The 19,017-nt window shown below is 38.2% G+C and overlaps 1 protein-coding gene across 2 annotated transcripts in view; it reads left to right on the top strand.

Annotated features, from left to right (window-relative positions):
- Window positions 1-19,017, top strand: part of LOC128660496 (NFX1-type zinc finger-containing protein 1) — a 325,702-nt gene that overhangs the window by 19,131 nt on the left and 287,554 nt on the right. For both annotated transcript variants that reach the window (XM_053714391.1, XM_053714390.1), the window contains exon 2: window positions 2,183-2,314. In XM_053714391.1, coding sequence (XP_053570366.1) covers window positions 2,260-2,314 — 55 coding nt within the window. In that variant the 5' untranslated portion in view covers window positions 2,183-2,259. The remainder of the gene's footprint in view (window positions 1-2,182; window positions 2,315-19,017) is intronic.

Here is a 19,017-nt window from a genome sequence, read left to right as displayed (position 1 = left end):
CTACACACCCCTGTTAAAATGTCAGGTTTCTGTGATGTAAAAAAACGAGACAAAGATAAATAATTTCAGAACTTTTTTCACCTTTAATGTGACCTATAAACTGTACAACTTGATTGAAAAACAAACTGAAATCTTTAAGGTAAAGGGAAATAAAAATAAAAAACTAAAATAATATGGTTGCATAAGTGTGAACACCCTTTTATAACTGGGGATGTAGCTGTGTTCAGAATTAAGCAATCACATTCAAAATCATGTTAAATAGGAGTCAGTACACACCTGTCATCATTTAAAATGCCTCTGATTAACTCCAAATAAAGTTCAGCTGTTCTAGTAGGTCTTTCCTGACATTTTCTACAGCAAAAGCCATGGTCCGCAGAGAGCGTCCAAAGCATCAGAGGGATCTCGTTGTTTAAAGGTATCAGTCAGGAGAAGGGTACAAAAGAATTTCCAAGGCATTAGATATACCATGGAACACAGTGAAGACAGTCATCATCAAGTGAAGAAAATATGGTACAACAGTGACATTACCAAGAACTGGACGTCCCTCCAAAATTGATGAAAAGAAGAGAAGAACTGGTCTGGGAGGCTGCCAAGAGGCCTACAGCACCATTAAAGGAGCTGCAGGAATATCTGGCAAGTACTGACTGTGTGGTGCATGTGACAACAATCTCACATATTCTTCATATGTCTGGGCTATGGGGTAGAATGGCAAGACGGAAGCCTTTGCTTACGAAAAAAAACATCCAAGCCCAGCTAAATTTTGCAAAAACACATCTGCAGTCTCCCAAAAGCATGTCGCAAAAGGTGTTCTGGTCTGATGAAACCAAGATTAAACTTTTTGGCCATAATTCCAAAAGATATGTTCGGCGCAAAAACAACACTGCATATAACCAAAAGAACACCATACCCACAGTGAAGCATTTTGGTGGCAGCATCATGCTTTGGTGCTGTTTCTCTTCAGCTGGAACTGGGGCCTTAGTCAAGGTAGAGGGAATTATGAACAGTTCCAAATACCAAACAATATTGACACAAAACCTTCAGGCTTCTGCTAGAAAGCTGAACATGAAGAGGAACTTCATCTTTCAGCATGACAACACCCCAAAGCATACATCTAATCAAAGGAATGGCTTCACCAGAAGAAGATTAAAGTTTTGGAATGGCCCAGTCAGAGCCCAGACCTGAATCCAATCGAAAATCTGTGGGGTGATCTTAAGTGGGCTGTGCACAAGAGATGCCCTCACAATCTGACAGATTTGGAGCGCTTTTGCAAAGAAGAGTGGGCAAATCTTGCCAAGTCAAGATGTGCCATGCTGAACAACTCATACCCAAAAAGACTGAGTGCTGTGATAAAATTAAAGGGTGCTTCAACAAAGTATTATGCAACCATATTATTTTAGTTTTTTATTTCTACTTCCCTCCACCTAAAAGATTTTAGTTTGTTTTGCAATTGAGTTGTACAGTTTATAGGTCACATTAAAGGTGCAAAAAGTTCTGAAATGATTTATCTTTGTCTCATTTTTTTACATCACGGAAACCTGACATTTAAAAAGGGGTGTATAGACTTTTTATATCCACTGTATACTGTATGCCCCTTTTCATTGGCTTACTGATGTGTTTAGCTATCTCTCAGTAGAGCATTGCTCCTCCTTCAGTAAAGGATACCAAGAGAATTAAGCTAAATTGATAATATAAGTAAATTGTAAATTTGTTTAAAAATCTATACTGTATCTGTCCCTTTGTGGGTGTTAAACACATAGAAATGCAGGCTTGACAGTGATAAAATGACATGCTCTAAACTTTATATGATGTTACATTATAGTTGTTTTTTATTCAAATTTCTACTCTAGGTCTCTTTTTAATATATTAAATAAATAATAAGCAGTATGAGATTGTTATATTAAATGTTTAATTATGTGTAGTTAAGAAATCTCCACTAAGTTTCTATAAAATAATGGGTGTTGTCATGTTTTAACTTGTTTGCCCTTAATCTATCTCTCCTGCTGAGGACATTTAGGGACATATATATATATAAAAGATTCAATAAAAAAGACTGTGCAAATAATGTTGTGTGGAACATAGGATTGTTAAAGTAATTATCTAATAGGGTTTTCACACAACTTGTTATTGTAAGGCCAATCTTACCTTTAAATACAGTGCTGTTTTTTTTTGTTTTTGTTTTCAGTACAGGAAAAAAGAAAACACAAACTTGACAAGTAGACCGATCACAGGCTATTTGTGTCTGTAGAAAAGAACAGAACCATGCATCATTCTCGTGGAAGTCACACTCAGCAGAGGAATAGAGGGAACAGTGAAGGTGAGCATGCTTTTAGTAAAATGTTAATGTTATATGCACTCTTAGATACAGTAGTTTATTATCCTATAATATAAAAGGCCAAGTGTGTTTGTCCGAAGCTGTCATGCGCAGTAGAGACAGCACAAGGACAAACACACCTGGCCTTTGAGTCCCTAGCAGCAGCTGATCTGCGGCAGAAGTGGGCATGGCCGGGCGTGAGAGAGAGATGAGGGGAAAGAGATAGAGAGGGAGAAAGAGAGGAGGGGAGAAAGATAGAGAGGAGGGGGGAGAGAGAGAGGGGGGGAGAAAGAGGGGTGGGGGAGAGGGAGGGAAGAGAGAGGGGGGCGTGAGAGAGAGAGGAGGGGAAAGAGATAGAGAGGGAGAAAGAGAGGAGGGGAGAAAGATAGAGAGGAGGGGGGGAGAGAGAGAGGGGGGGAGAAAGAGGGGTGGGGGAGAGGGAGGGAAGAGAGAGGGGGGCGTGAGAGAGAGAGGAGGGGAAAGAGATAGAGAGGGAGAAAGAGAGGAGGGGAGAGAGATAGAGAGGAGGGGGGAGAGAGAGAGGGGGGAGAAAGAGGGGTGGGGGAGAGGGAGGGAAGAGAGAGGGGGGGGGGAGAGAGATTGAGAGAGGGGGGAGATAGAGGGGGGGAGAGAGAGAGGTGGGAGAGGGGGTAAAGGGGGAGAGAGAGAGGGGGGGGAAAGGGGGGGGAGAGAGAGAGGGGGGAGAGAGAGGGGGGGAGAGAGAGGGGGAGAGAGAGGGGGAGAGAGAGGGGGGGGAGAGAGGGGGGGAGAGAGAGAGGGGATAGAGAGAGGGAGGGAGAGGAGGGAAGAGAGAGAGGGGGGGAGAGAGAGGGGAGAGAGGGAGGTGGGAGAGAAAGAGGGGTGGGGGAGAAAGGGTGGGGGAGAGAGAGGGGGGAGAGGGGAGAAAGGGAGGGAGGGGAGAGGGGGGGAAAAGAGGGAGGGGGAGAGAGAGTGGTGGGGAGAGAGAGGGGGGAGGGAGAGGGGGGAAAGGGGGGGAGAAAGGGGGAGGGGGGAGAGAGGGGGGAAAGGGGGGGAGAGGGGGGGGAAAGAGAGCAAAAGAGATGGGGGAGAGAGAGCGCAAAAGAGGGGGGAGGAGAGAGAGAGCAAAAGAGAGGGGGGAGAGATAGAGAGCCAAAGAAAGGGGGGAGAGAGAGAGAGAGAGCAAAAGAGAGGGGGAGGGAGAGAGCAAGCGGTGGGACTGCTGTACTGCAAAAAATGGCCCGTGTGAACGGGCTTTAGGACTAGTTTTACATAAATGAGAAGTTTTAAAACCACATTTTTTTACTGTAATTTTTTAAAGTGCATGTATATTTAAAATGCCCACTAGATTTTTCCTAACACCAAATGTATTTCTCTGACACCCACCACTACACAACAGAAGTCAATATTAACACAACTCATGTATGGGCAAGTTAGCCAAGCAGCATGGGTATCCTCACACATTTTCCCAAGGAGGGTAAAAAATGTTCCCGATATAAATGTGTATGTGTCTTTATGTATATGTTGTGGTTGTGGTTGCTGGCTATGCAGGTCCAGAGATGGATGGGGGTAGTTAGACCAGTAGTTTGGAGGTTCTGGGAAGTGAAAAAAGGGGCATTAGAGAGGCCATTCCAGTATGCAGTGACAAAGTGTGCTCTAATGGCCTATTTGGCTTTTTCTTACAATAAGTTTGTATTTATTTCTCTTCAGCATTCTCATATAGATAATATTTCCCTTTACATTGCTATTAATAGAATGAATGAGAGTGAGACAGAGGTATTTCTGACCCTGTAAAATGTTACTATGGCTCTGATATATATTCTATAAGAAATACTAACTGTATTATAATATCACACAAGAGGTTAAAGATATTCTTTCCAGTATAAGCTGGAGACAAAGAAAATAATAAGCAGAGGAAGCGGGAAAGCTGTCCCCCCTTGTAGAAATTCAGTCTGTAACAAGAACTCTAACCTTGAGAAAAATATACTTTCCTCTCATTTATGTAGGAGTGAAGTTACACTGAAAATGTTTCATGGGAACTGTAACAGACATGTGTTGAAATGTCTTCCCCTCCCCCTATATTTCTGATAAACAAAGCGTATTAGCGAGTACTTCATTTAGCCTAATTATAATTTTGTTCACGCCTATTTTCACTATGTTTTATTTTGTAATGTAAGCTGATATTCTATTGCTTATTTTGCTATCAGACTCAAAGGGGTTGATTTACAAAGCAGTGGATGCTGCTTCCGACCCCCATCGTTTCAGGTCCACCTGAAACGGAAGTTAAGAAGCAACGTTCTGGATGATTGAATGCCCCTGCTAGTGACCGATTGGCCACCAGCAGGTCTCATGCATCTGGTCCTATACGTATCCTAGATTCCAGCGTGTATCTCCATGAGTGTAGCCTTCACTTCCCATACCCTCCTTCGGCCGTCAACGGGGGGCGTGGTTACAGTGGCTCCAATGGATGCATATAGATCACGTTCTTGATGATGACGTCAGCGGCTCCTTCCTAACTCATCTGTATCCATTATTAATGGACTGGAAACCTGTTGACAAGGTGGTTATTCCAATTGTAGCCGTGCTACACTGAAGGGTCCCTTCAGGCAACAACAACAAAAGAATAGGAGCACCAGCTCAGGAATAATTGAAAAAGTCCTTTATTGTCAAAAACATTTAAAATGTCCACAATCAAAGCTCAAAAGGGCAAAAAAGGTAAAATAGAGAAGTCAGCAAGTTAAGAGCTGACGTGTTTCGGCTGCAAACCCGTACTGAAAAGCAGCTTTTGAGTATGGCTTTGCAGCCGAAACGCATCAGTTGTTAACTTGCTGACTCCTCTTTTCTATCTTTTTTACACTTTTGGGCTTTGATTGTGGACATTTTAAATGGTTTTGACAATAAATGACTTATAATTTTTCAATTATTCCTAAGCTGGTGCTCCTATTCTTTTGTTGTTGTTGCTCTTTAGCCTACCTAGGTGTGTTTATCAACAGAGAACAAAAAAGTAACTTCGATCATATTATTAAAAAGCATAAATTGGGGATAAGTTTTCTCAAATAAAAACAAAGAGCATACATGAAGAACATTTAAAACTTTATTAAAAACATATTCACATCGACAAATACCTCATGGTTATAAAAGTAAAAAAAATGTGGAAAAAATACAAATAGTAGGACATTTAAATTATTAAAAATAGTCATCAAATATATAAGTAATGTAACAAAGCATGCATAAGAGCAATCAAATTTGCTAATATTGAAAATGAAAGATAAATTGCAAAGGATAAAAGAAAAGCTAAGATAAATCCTAAAAGTTTTTTTTATCTATATAATGGCAAAAAAAAGAAATGTGAGAAGGGTATAATAATTAACGGTGAACAGGAAATTATGAGGTGTTAAACCATTTATATTTTTCAGTATACACAAGAGAGGAACCAATAGGAGAAATAAAATATAACATACAAAGTCATACCAATAACTTGGTTATCTCCTAGATGATATCAGGAAAATGTATAATATAAAGTTAAATAAAATGCTAGGTCCAGATGGAATACATCCAAGGGTTCTAAGGGAACTTTAAAAAGTCAAAGCCAAACACCTACTCTTAATTTTTAAGGCTCATTATCCTCAGGCTTAGTACCCCAGGACTGGGGTACAGCTGATGTGGTGCCACTTTTTAAAAAAGTGAAATAGTGCTGATTCAGGAAGCTATAGACCAGTTAGTCTGACATCAGTTGTGGGGAAGATACTGGAAGGGATTATAAAGGATTATATTCAAGAGTATATTTGAGAAGACAAGATTATAAATTCAAATCAACATGGTTTTATGAGAAATCGATCATGTCAATATAATCTAATTAGATTCTATGAGGAAGGAAGGAAGAATATAGATAAAGGTGAATCAGTTGATGTGATATACAGGTGGCCCTCGGTTTACGCCGGTTCAATTTGCGCCGTTTCAGAATAACAACCTTTTTTTTTTAGACGTGACTGCTATTGAAGAGCATTGAGAAAGCAGTGCATTGATTAAAATAGCCAGTAGGTGGAGCTGTCCGCTTGTGTTGCAGCAAAGATACACATAAGCAGGCTGAAATAAATCAGTGTAGCTAGCTAGAAAAAAGCTATCGAGCAGTTTTTATAGGAAGTAGTGATGCACCGAAATGGAAATTCTGGACCGAATCCGAAAATCCGGGATGCACTTGGCCAAAAACCGAAACTGATACCGAAAATGTATTTTTTCAAATTCATTCTTTTTCGTTTTTTTTTTTTTGCATAATTAGAGCCAATAAAAAGCCCACACTTTTATTGAAAGTAACACACTAAAATTGGACAAAAATATCTTAAAACAATAATATGCTACACAGTAATTTTACCAAGAAAAAAAAAACAGGCAAATGCCATTTTTGGCCGAAATGTTTCTGCGACCAAAATTTTGGTGCATCCTTACTTAAAACAATTATAAATATCAATATACTGTATTATTCTTCATTTAGTTCTATGTAACAGAATCATATTTATCAGTTGTTGTTTTTTTTTACCAATTATCCAAATAAAGTATAGTCCTAGAAAACTCATTATATCCAGAACAATAAGTCAAGTAATAAACTTAAACAGCAGCTCTAGGCTAGCATCAAATTTGAAACATGCTACACAATTTTACCGAAAATAACAGGCAAAAAAATCGAAAACCGAAATAGCCAAAAATGCAATTTTCGGCCAAAACTTTCTGCGGCCAAAATTTCGGTGCATCCCTAATAGGAAGAAGATCTTCCTGTCTATAAATCAGTCCAGATTGGAATGCATAGAAAGAATTGTTTGCAGAAAAATACAAGTAAAGTCTGTATGGTGTGTGATTATTTCATAAAGTTTATAATACAGTTTAGCAAATGTTTTTGTTCATTTAACTTAGTTTAATTATATATTCTGTGTTGTGTGATTATTTTATTAGGTTTATAAAGCTGTTTAGCATTTAAAGTCTTCATTTCAAAGCTTTAAAAATAATGTATTGGGTGTTACTTATGAAAATTTTGAGAGGGACCTGGTATCTAACTCCTTCACTTCCCATTGACTTACACTATAAACTGGGTTTCAATTTAAAACGGTTTCGATTTACAACCATTCCTTCTGGAACCTAACCCCGGCGTAAACTGAGGGCTACCTGTACTTGGATTTTGCAAAGGCAAACGGCTTTTCATACAGTGCCACATAAACATGTAGGGACTGAAAATAGCTGGAATTATTATCGCTTGGCTAAATAACTGCTAAATAACTGGATACAAGACAGGGAACAAAGAGTTGTAGTAAATGCATCACACTCAGATTGGAGACAAGTAATTAGTGGAGTCCACCAGGTATCAGTACTAGGCCCTGTTCTTTTTATATTTTTATAAATAGTAAATAGCAACATCTCTATTTTTGCAGATGATACAAAGTTGTATAAGGTGATTAGGTCAGTGCAGGATGTAATTGCTTTGCAAGGGGATTTACAAAAAATGTAAACATGGGCAGGTAAATAGCAAATGAGATTTAATACTGGAAAATGTAAGGTTCTATATTTTGAAGGTAAACATATACTGGATACCTGTTATTTAAATGGTACTAGACTTAGCAGAACAGAGGAGGAAAAGGATTTAGGCATACTTATAGATAAGGAACTAATAATGTGTGCACAATGCAGGGCAGCAGCTTCTAAGGCTAATAAAATACTAGCATGTATTAAAAGAGGCATAGATGAAAACGAAGAAAGCATATTTCTGTTGGTATATAAATCCCAGGTAAGACCTCACTTTAGTATTGAATGCAATTCTGGGGATTCATTTTAAAAAAGGACTATGCAGAACTAGAAAAAGTAAGATTCCATAGTCTTAAGGCTGCGAACTTAGAACTAGAAAAAGTTCAGAGAAGGACCACAAAACTAATAAGAGAAATGGAGGATTTAAACTCTGAGGACAGGTTAGCCAAATTGTATCTTTTTACTTTAGAAAAAAGGCAATTGAGAGGTAATATATTCAGGGCCCATATACAGGGTTAGCAGAAACCCTGTTTATTCCAAGGAAATTGTTTGTGACTAAAGGTCATACTTTAAGGCTAGAGGAAAAGAGATTACATTTCCAGCAATGTAAACTTTTTTTCATGGTAAGATCTATCAAATTGTGAATTTCCTTGCCTAAGGAGGTAGTGAAGGCCAATACCTTTAGAAATGATGCTATTTTACTATAGAAGTAACCTGAAAACTCTTAAAATTGCATGTTCTGAATCCTAAAAATGTAACCTTTATCCTCACAAAATAAAGAAAATGTGAAGCAGTTAAATACACTGAAAAATCACTACACAACTCTCCCTCTCTAAAAACAAAGCCATGTAGATGAGCAAAGAATGTGTTTCATGCCATTGTTACTGCTTCTTGCTACCACAGCCAGCTTTAGAATTTTAGAAAACAATGTGCATGTGAACTGGAGATTGTTGCACTAAAGGATGATCTATATAATGGGAGGAGACAGAGAGAAAATGAATAGCAAGATGGAGAGAAGGGAGGAAATGAAAGGGGAGAAATAAAGGATGGAGTGGAAAGGGAGGAAGAAAGAACTCTGTAAAAGAGAGATAATAGGTAGGAAGAAACAAATGAGAGAGCAGAAAGAAGGCACTTAAAGAAAAAATAGGGCCAGGAAGAGGTAATTGAGGGAGACACACAAACGAAGGAAAATGGGGGTGAAGAGAGAGAAAACAGAACAGATAATGGGATGAACAGAGGGAATGGAGAGAAAAATTGAGACGAGATGGGTGGAATCAGAAAGGATGGGATATTCAAGGGAGGAAAAGAGAAAATGGAGGTTAGGAGAGAAAGAGTGGGACAAGAGCAAGCACAAAGATTCAAGGAGATAGAGACAAGGTAACTATTCAGTTCATGGTGAACAGCAAGCTCAGGAACAAGGCAGAATTTCAAACCCAGAAATCCAAGCTAAGCAGAGACCAAAACAAGGAGTAAAGCTATACACACAATGCCAGAAAACACTGGGAACACTTTTCCTATATAGTCAGTTGATTCGGAACATAAAACACAAAGGCATTTTACTAACAGAAAAGGCCATTATGGACAAAGTCCTCCAGAGGCTCAAGAGATGGGAATTTAGTTGTGAAAACAGCAGACCCAGGTTCAAGTTCTAACAGCAACAGGTCAAACTTAATTTTCTCACACCTTCATGGAACAGTTGTAACAATGGACTAGAGAGAAGGCAGTAAAGACAAGAAGAAGGAAGGTTGGCAGTAACAGAAGGGAAGCATGGGGGGGGGGAGAGAATGGATGAAGACTAAAGTGGAAAGAGATAAGAGGGAGAAATTCCATGTACAATAGTTACATGCCTGGCCTAGATAGGAAGGAGAGGAGGTGTAGAACAAACAATATGGAGAGAAACAGACAGAGTGAGAGAGTGTCTAGCAGAGAAAAGAGGACTCCTTCTTGCAGGGTGTGGCTGCTGTCACATGGCACAGGATAGGTAGATATTAATTGGATAACATACATTGGGAGACAGAAGTGAAAAGTTTGTAGGGATGAGGATTAGAGAAATCACTCAGTCTGAGGCAGGCAGTGAACTACATCTTTGTGCAAAGATATCTGTGAACACATAATGGGCATAGTGCAGAATTATATAACATTATCTTAGCGCTAACTTTATTCAACACATTATTGCAGCTGATATTTTATTATAAAGTAGGATTTCTCAGACCTCGGCTCCTTGCTCTACTGAGCGGGTCTGTTTTTTTCACTGAGCTCATTACACTCAATGTAGCTCGCTCCCGCTATAAGACCAGCGCCTGAGCAAGCTACATTGAGTATAATGGCACGATCGGGCCGGGCTGTGACTAGACAGCTGTAGTGTGGGTAATGGAGTGAGCGCCTAGAAGGTAGAGGTTTATAAAAAATAATGTAAAATAATAGATATAAATTAAATACTCTATAAAAATATTAGGTTTAAAAATATTTTACTAAAAAAGTATAATAATGTTTAATATAAAGTTTATGAATCAAAATATCATGGATCCATGAATATAATAAATATACACAAAATAAACATATAAATATTATAAATAAATGATACACTTTAAAAACAGGATGGATAAAACCATAACATACGTAATGTCAGATAGAATAAATGGTTGTATAGAATTCAGCTGTTCGAACAGTGTAAGCGAAGATAATGTTGACACAAAATAAATTTTGAAAATATCAAAAACTGTATAAAATAATCCAGTGATAATATCCAAAAAACAGTGTTTGTGAACTTAGGATTCCAGTGCAAAAGTCAATATTGTAAAATAATATGTCCTATAGTGGTCAAAGTTCAATGTGCTCCAAATAATCCTTGTGGTGTCAAATCCAAATTCAAAACCAAATCCAATGTGAATCCAAAAGGTATTGCAAAAACAAAAAGGCGAAGAAAATGAAAAATTTTGAAAAAAATAAAAATATGAAAATCTGGAATAAGTATATGTAGAATAAAAATACAAAAATAGAGGTGAAAACTGTGGTCAAAATAAAAAGGGATTCCTGAGTAATTTCACACTAAAATCCCAAAAAAATACAATTAAAGAACCTGTGGGGAAAAAACAAAAACAATAAAGGACGTATTGAGACATCAACCTTCTTCAAGGAGGTTGATTGTAACAATTATATACATAATCTAAGCTGTCACCACACATTGTGGAAATCGAACATTCCTAAGGGCCAACTCCTTCGAATAAGAAAAAAACTAAAAGAAGCTAAAGTTCTGAAGCAACGCTTCCTGGACAGAGGATACGAAAAAGATACCTTAGAAGGGAAGATTGAAGAAGTTAGGAAAGTGGACCGTAAAGATCTTATAAAATACAAAACGAAACACATCAGAAGCGACTCAGATGACGTCATAGACATCCCAATGATCACTGAGTATTGTGAAAATAAATACATTATAGAGAAAATAATCAAATGGCACTGGTCATTACTCAAAGACGACATTATTGGCGAAAAACTTATTTCCCATCCAAAATTTATATACATGAAGACAAAGAATTTGAAGAGTATTATAGCCCCTAGTATTCCAGGCCAAAAAAGGCACAATATGACAGATGTATTTGGCAAAAACATCAGAGGTTTCTTTCCGTGCTTAAGTTGCAAGGCCTGTAAGAATGGGCTGAAAACTAACCACTTCTTTTCAAGTTCCAAAAAAGAGAAACACAACATCCACAATCTAATTAGATGTGGAGATAGAGGTATTGTTTATATAATTCAATGCTCCTTTAGTTTACAATATATAGGGCAGACCTCTTGAATGTTAAGGGACAGAATTAGAGAACACATATTGTGTATAGAAAAAAAGAATATGGACACTGCACTCTATAGGCACTTTACACAAAAACACGGTGGGAATGTGAAAGGTTTTCAGTTTTTTGGGATACAAAAAGTCAATAAAAATTGGAGAGGTAGGAACTACGAGCAAAAGCTACTCTATTCAGAATCAAAATGGATATTTACGTTAGACAGCCTATATCCTAAAAGGCTCAATAACAAAGAAGACTTATCACATCTCTTACAACTTAGAAGATAATCTAAGAGGATATATTTTTACATATTTTTACATTCTTTTATTCTTTTATTACTTTATTTCTTTTAATCCTCCAATAGATACTCTATATGATTTTTTTAATTTACACTTGATTTAGACATATTCAATCTTTGCTGTCACATATACATGCACAGATAGAGTCTTATCTATTTTATAGTCACTATTTGACCAATACCCTCACGGCTTACAGTTTGGGAACCATAGTACATTATTCTTGTATGATAAGGTAATCTGATTAATCTTTTAACAAGTCTCATACATCTCTCAGAGATTATGTATCTGTGTCTGTAAAGGTAGTCTTAATAATTCATTTACCTATTTTATTTAGAATCTAATGCATCCAACAGTGATTACCACTACTTTTGATAAATACTCCTATGGTTCACGCTGTTGGAACCTTAGCATTCTATCTACGTTAATATAGGAAGTCATTTTAATTCTATCAACTTAATCATCTAGACCTTTGCTCTGTGGGGATCCCATGAGGACGCACTATTAAGTTCACTTATTCCCATGACTTAGGTCAGTGATTCCATCACTAACTTACTAGAATCTGCATTTCAGTCTGATATTGTATTACAATCCAGTAGAATTTCTCTATCTTATTCTAGATAAGGTGTCGGAACCCAGAATACCAGGTCACACTCCCCCTGTCCGATTCTATTCGGGGAGTTAGTCCAAACTTATCCCACCATTATCAATTACTGTAACGGTTTTAGGGACCGTTTTAGATCCTTTATACCTCCGTTTATATATACAGCCCATTTTTGTTATGTACTTATTTTAAGTATAGCTTGTATTCCATGTAAATCGCAACTTCCATATGTATGACACAATGGTCCCACATAAGTGCCTTTACACATATTTGCATTTGTGTTTATATAATTTTACGTTTATATATGGATCTTCTATATTACTAATATGTTATATTTTTCTCTTGTTAAGTGTGTTCAGTCCACGGGTCACCCATTACTTATGGGATATATTCTCCTCCCCAACAGGAAGTTGCAAGAGGATCACCCAAGCAGAGCTGCTATATAGCTCCTCCCCTCACATGTCATACCCAGTCATTCTCTTGCAACCCTCAACAAAGAAGGAGGTTGCGAGAGGAGTTGGAGTTTTTACTTAATTATTCTTCAATCAAAAGTTTGTTATTTTAAATGGCACCGGAGTGTGCTGTTTTTCTATCTCAGGCAGTATTTGGAAGAAGAAACTGCCTGCGTTTTCTATGATCTTAGCAGGCGTAACTAAGATCCACTGGCTGTTCTCGACATTCTGAGGAGTGGGGTAAATTCAGAAAATGGGAATAGCATGCGGGGTCCCCCGCAAATGAGGTATGTGCAGTACAATATTTTCTGGGAATGGAATTGACTAAGAAAACACTGCTGTTACCCGTATGATGTAAGTACAGCCTTAAATGCAGTAGTAGTGACTGGTATCAGGCTGATAAATGTATGCACAGTAGAGTTATTTTCTAGGGACTAGAATTTGACTGAGAAAATAATGTTAATACTGAAATAATGCTTAAGCCTTATCTACAGTGGAAGCGACTGGTAGCAGGCTTAGTGATAACTTTGCATGACATTAAAAAAGTTTGTTTTTAAAACGTTTACTGGCATGTTATTCGTTTTGTGAGGTACTTTGGTGATAAATCTTTTTGGGCATGATTTTTTTGCACATGGCTAACGTATATTTCTGCATAGAAAATTCGCTGGGCAGAGTCTCACTCTTGCCACCTGTCAGCGATCTACATCCCAGGCGTGGAGAACTGGGAGGCGGATTTTCTAAGTCGCCAGACTTTTCATCCGGGGGAGTGGGAACTTCACCCGGAGGTATTTGCTCAACTGATTCGTCGTTGGGGCAAACCGGATCTGGATCTCATGGCATCTCGCCAGAACGCCAAGCTTCCTTGTTACGGATCCAGGTCCAGGGACCCGGGAGCGGTGCTGGTAGATGCACTAGCAGCCCCTTGGGTTTTCAACATAGCTTATGTGTTTCCACCTTTTCCGTTGCTACCTCGACTGATTGCCAGGATCAAACAGGAGAGAGCATCAGTGATTCTGATAGCGCCTGCGTGGCCACGCAGGACCTTGTATGCAGACCTAGTGGACATGTCATCCTGTCCACCATGGTCTCTACCCCTGAGGCAGGACCTTCTAATTCAGGGTCCTTTCAACCATCCAAACCTAATTTCTCTGAGGCTGACTGCTTGGAAATTGAACGCTTGATTATATCAAAGCGTGGGTTTTCGGATCGGTTATTGATACATTAATACAGGCTCGGAAACCTGTTACCAGAAAAATTTACCACAAGATATGGCGAAAATATTTATATTGGTGTGAATCCAAGAGTTACTCATGGAGTAAGGTTAGGATTCCTAGGATATTGTCTTTTCTACAAGAGGGTTTAGAAAAGGGCTTATCCGCTAGTTCACTAAAGGGACAGATTTCTGCTCTGTCTATTCTTTTACACAAGTGTCTGGCAGAGAATCCAGACGTCCAGGCTTTTTGTCAGGCTTTGGCTAGGATTAAGCCTGTGTTTAAAGCTGTTGCTCCTCCGTGGAGCTTAAACTTGGTTCTTAAAGTTCTTCAGGGTGTTCCGTTTGAACCCCTTCATTCCATTGATATTAAGCTTTTATCTTGGAAAGTTCTGTTTTTGATGGCTATTTCCTCGGCTCGAAGAGTCTCTGAGTTATCTGCCTTACATTGTGATTCTCCTTATCTGATCTTTCATTCAGACAAGGTAGTCCTGCGTACTAAACCTGGGTTTTTACCTAAGGTTGTTTCTAACAGGAATATCAATCAAGAGATTGTTGTTCCATCATTATGTCCTAATCCTTCTTCAAAGAAGGAACGTCTTTTGCATAATCTAGATGTGGTCCGTGCCCTGAAGTTCTACTTACAGGCAACTAAAGATTTTCGACAAACTTCTTCTCTGTTTGTCGTTTACTCTGGACAGAGGAGAGGTCAAAAGGCTTCAGCTACCTCTCCTTTTGGCTTCGTAGCATAATACGCTTAGCCTATGAGACTGCTGGACAGCAGCCCCCTGAAAGAATTTCAGCTCATTCCACTAGAGCTGTGGCTTCCACCTGGGCCTTTAAGAATGAGGCCTCTGTTGAACAGATTTGCTAGGCTGCAACTTGGTCTTCACTTCATACTTTTTCCAAATTTTACAAATTTGACACTTTTGCTTCTTCGGAGGCTGTTTTGGGGAGAAAGGTTCTACAGGCAGTGGTTCCTTCTGTTTAATGTTCCTGCCTTGTCCCTCCCATCATCCGTGTACTTTAGCTTTGGTATTGGTATCCCATAAGTAATGGATGACCCGTGGACTGAACACACTTAACAAGAGAAAACATAATTTATGCTTACCTGATAAATTTATTTCTCTTGTAGTGTGTTCAGTCCACGGCCCGCCCTGTCTTTTTGAGGCAGGTTCTAAATTTTAAATTATAACTCCAGTCACCACTGCACCCTATAGTTTCTCCTTTCTCGTCTTGTTTCGGTCGAATGACTGGATATGACATGTGAGGGGAGGAGCTATATAGCAGCTCTGCTTGGGTGATCCTCTTGCAACTTCCTGTTGGGGAGGAGAATATATCCCATAAGTAATGGATGACCCGTGGACTGAACACACTACAAGAGAAATAAATTTATCAGGTAAGCATAAATTATGTTTTTCTTTTGTACCATTTTTACAATCTAAACATCAAGATTCATTGCATAAAGTAAATATCCGTTTCCAAATCAGCTCATATCGCAAAAACATTTTATATAGAAATCTTTTTTCACAAAAAAACCTCTCTATTCCAGGGGATATGTATTATCTATGCTCTAATCAGCTCATTTCGCAAAAATATTTTTTTACATAAAATCTTTCCATCCCTGTGGATATGTATTATATACCAAATAACTCATATAGTCCCTCAATTTGAGTGATCTGAATGGATATCAACTTGCATCTAGGTACCACCCGCTGTGGGATATATATATCATGAGACTATGTACCAAATCTTTTTATTCCATAAGTTAAAATTACGACACAACAAGTAGCCTCTTTAAGTTCGAACGTTTAATGCATACAACAAAGTTATCATTTTAAATTCACATAATTTTAACGAGTTAACATTATGATACACACATCTGATCTGGTCCCCTTCCATTATCACAAGTATTATATTAGTTATGTTCTCCCGATCGCCATGGGTCTATTGTAAATATCCGGCGAAACCGAAACCGGAAGCCGGAAATGACGTCACTAAGCCGATACCGGAAGTGACGTCTTTTTTGGGAATATTCAGCGGCGATAATTCTTCTAATGATGATATAAGAAATATAACTCATCAGACAGATATATTAACTAGGCGAGCATACTACTAAGGTTAACAGTCAGAAAGCGATCTTATTAACTACAATTAGGTTCATTAAACTAAAAAAACGGTATATTAATTTATAAGTTTGCCCATACCCATAAGCCATTAGTATAGGGGCGGTCCCCGCAAATGAGGAATTTTTGGCGCCCAAACCCAGGTTTTTGATTGGAAGAATACCCTTTTAAATACATTCACCACTCACCAGTTTATTAGTCTTGAGAAAGGCCTGATATCAGGCCGAAACGCGTCGACATATAAATGGTGAGAGATTTTCTGATACTCTAAACAAGTATTCTTTTTGTTGTTTTTAGTATTGTTTTTGTTTTTTCCCCACAGGTTCTTTAATTGTATTTTTTTGGGATTTTAGTGAGAAATTACTCAGGAATCCCTTCCTGTTTAAACACACATCACATCAACTGTATTTTGACCACAGTTTTCACTTCTATTTTTGTATTTTTATTCTACATATACTTATTCCAGATTTTCATATTTTTATATTTTTCACATTTTTTCATTTTCTTCACCTTTTTGTTCTTGCAATACCTTTTGGATTCACATTGGATTTGGTTTTGAATTTGGATTTGACACCACAAGACTCTTGCACGGGACTCCTAAATTCACAAACACTGTTTTTTGGATATTATCACTGGAATATTTTATACAGTTTTTGATATTTTCAAAATTTATTTTGTGTCAACATTATCTTCGCTTACACTGTTCGAACAGCTGTATCCTATATGACCATTTATTCTATCTGACATTACGTATGTTATGGTTTTATCCATCCTGTTTTTAAAGTGTATCATTTATTTATAATATTGATATGTTTATTTTGTGTATATTTATTATATTCATGGATCCATGATATTTTGTTTCATAAACTTTGTATTAAACATTATTATACTTTTTTAGTAAAATATTTTTAAACCTAATATTTTTATAGAATATTTATATCTATTATTTTACATTATTTTTTATAAACCTCTGCCTTCTAGGCGCTCCATTACCCACACTACGTTACTGTTTCAGGGTTGACTAGGCACCCTTTTAGGAGAGAGCTGTAGGTTCATATACTAGCGCCAGACCCACGCATTCCTTTTCTCTGTGACTAGACAGCTGCCCAGATGTGATCAGTGAAAAAAACATACCCGCTCATTAGAGCAAGGAGCGGCGTTCTGAGAAATCATCCTTTATAATAAAATATTAGCTGCAATATTATGTTGAATAAAGTTAGCGCTAAGATAATGTTATATAATTCTGCACTATGTGCAGAATTATATAACATTATTTTGTAGGTTTACTGCCCCTTTAAGCCTTATGCTCACACTGCTGTACACAGCCAATGGTAGCTATATATAATTTATACTCTGTGACACTAGTTACCTCTACACTGATGATGCCCTCCTACACAAACTTCCTAGTCACATGCTGCGTTCCTCCTTGCAATGTCAAGTGCTTCCCACTTGCAAAGCATTTGCTTCATGCACTACTAAGCACCTATACCTCCTGCTTTCTCTCACATCCTTACTCTGTGATGCTTAATCACACAGGTTATCTAGTAGGCATGTGAAAAATACTCCAGTACTGCATAGAAGCATGGCAGACACATTAGCTAGATCTTCACAGGAATCTACTCTGTGCAGCTGAATGATCAACACATGCAGCACAGAGCCAGCAAGCTGTGCACTGCAGTGCAAATTAAATCCCAATAAAAATATAGCACCCAGGTATTAAATAAATGGCCAGAGTGGCTGTTTGGACATGGTTGAAAAGTGCATCGTTCCACTGTTGGGAGGAATTATATACATTCTGTTTGGAATATTCAGCTGTATAAAATTAAATTAGGTTTGTGTTTTAACCATAAAAAGCATAATAAACCATAGTCGAAAGATTACATGCTCTAATTGGGTAGAGCATTTATTTTTTAGACTATGGACCCTACGCTACTGTATGTTTAAGCCCCACAATGGGGTTAAACGCACAGTAGTAGTGCTGCTCGGGACCTGCAGAGTACTGCTGGTCCCTAGCAGAACACATCACTTAACCTAGCAGCACCACTCAGATGTGCAATTAGTGTGCAGTTATACAGGGTCGATCGTCTTAAAATTACATGCGCAAATGAATAAGAGCAGGTAATTCTTTTCACTATTATGGTCCTATGGTCCTTTAAGCTTAAAGGGACAGGAAATCAAATTTTTTCCATAATTCAGAAACAGCTAGATTATGAGTTATGTGCGCTATAGGGAAATTAATGAACGCATCAAAAGTTGTGTTATTTAACCCCCTATAGCGCAGCCATTACAAGTTTTTAAAAACCCGGCTTGTGCGTACGATATGGTGCTTTTAAGCTCCATACCGCACAAAAAACAATCGCTGCTTTGACGTGCTCGTGCACGCTTTCCCCATAGACATCAATGGGGAGAGCGGGTCATAAAAAAGTCTAACACCTGCGATCGTGGAAAGAAAATCTCCGTAACGCCGCCCCATTGATGTCTATAGGGAAAAAACCTAACGTTTAAACCTAACATCCTAAAATAACCCTGAGTCTAAACACCCCTAATCTGCCCCCCACTGACATAACTGCCACCTACATAATATTATTGACTCCTAATCTGCCGCCTCTGATATCGCCGCCACCTAAATAAAACTTAACCCCTAATCTGCCGCTCCCGATATCCCTGCCACTATACTAAAGTTATTAACCCCTATTCCCCTGCACCCAAACATTGCCCACACTATAATAAATCTATTAGCCCCTAT

Source organism: Bombina bombina, chromosome 5 (assembly GCF_027579735.1).
Source record: "Bombina bombina isolate aBomBom1 chromosome 5, aBomBom1.pri, whole genome shotgun sequence".
Taxonomy (NCBI): Eukaryota; Metazoa; Chordata; class Amphibia; order Anura; family Bombinatoridae; genus Bombina; species Bombina bombina.
The sequence above is the reverse complement of the archived record's forward strand: the minus strand, read 5'-3'. Positions and strand labels throughout refer to the sequence as shown.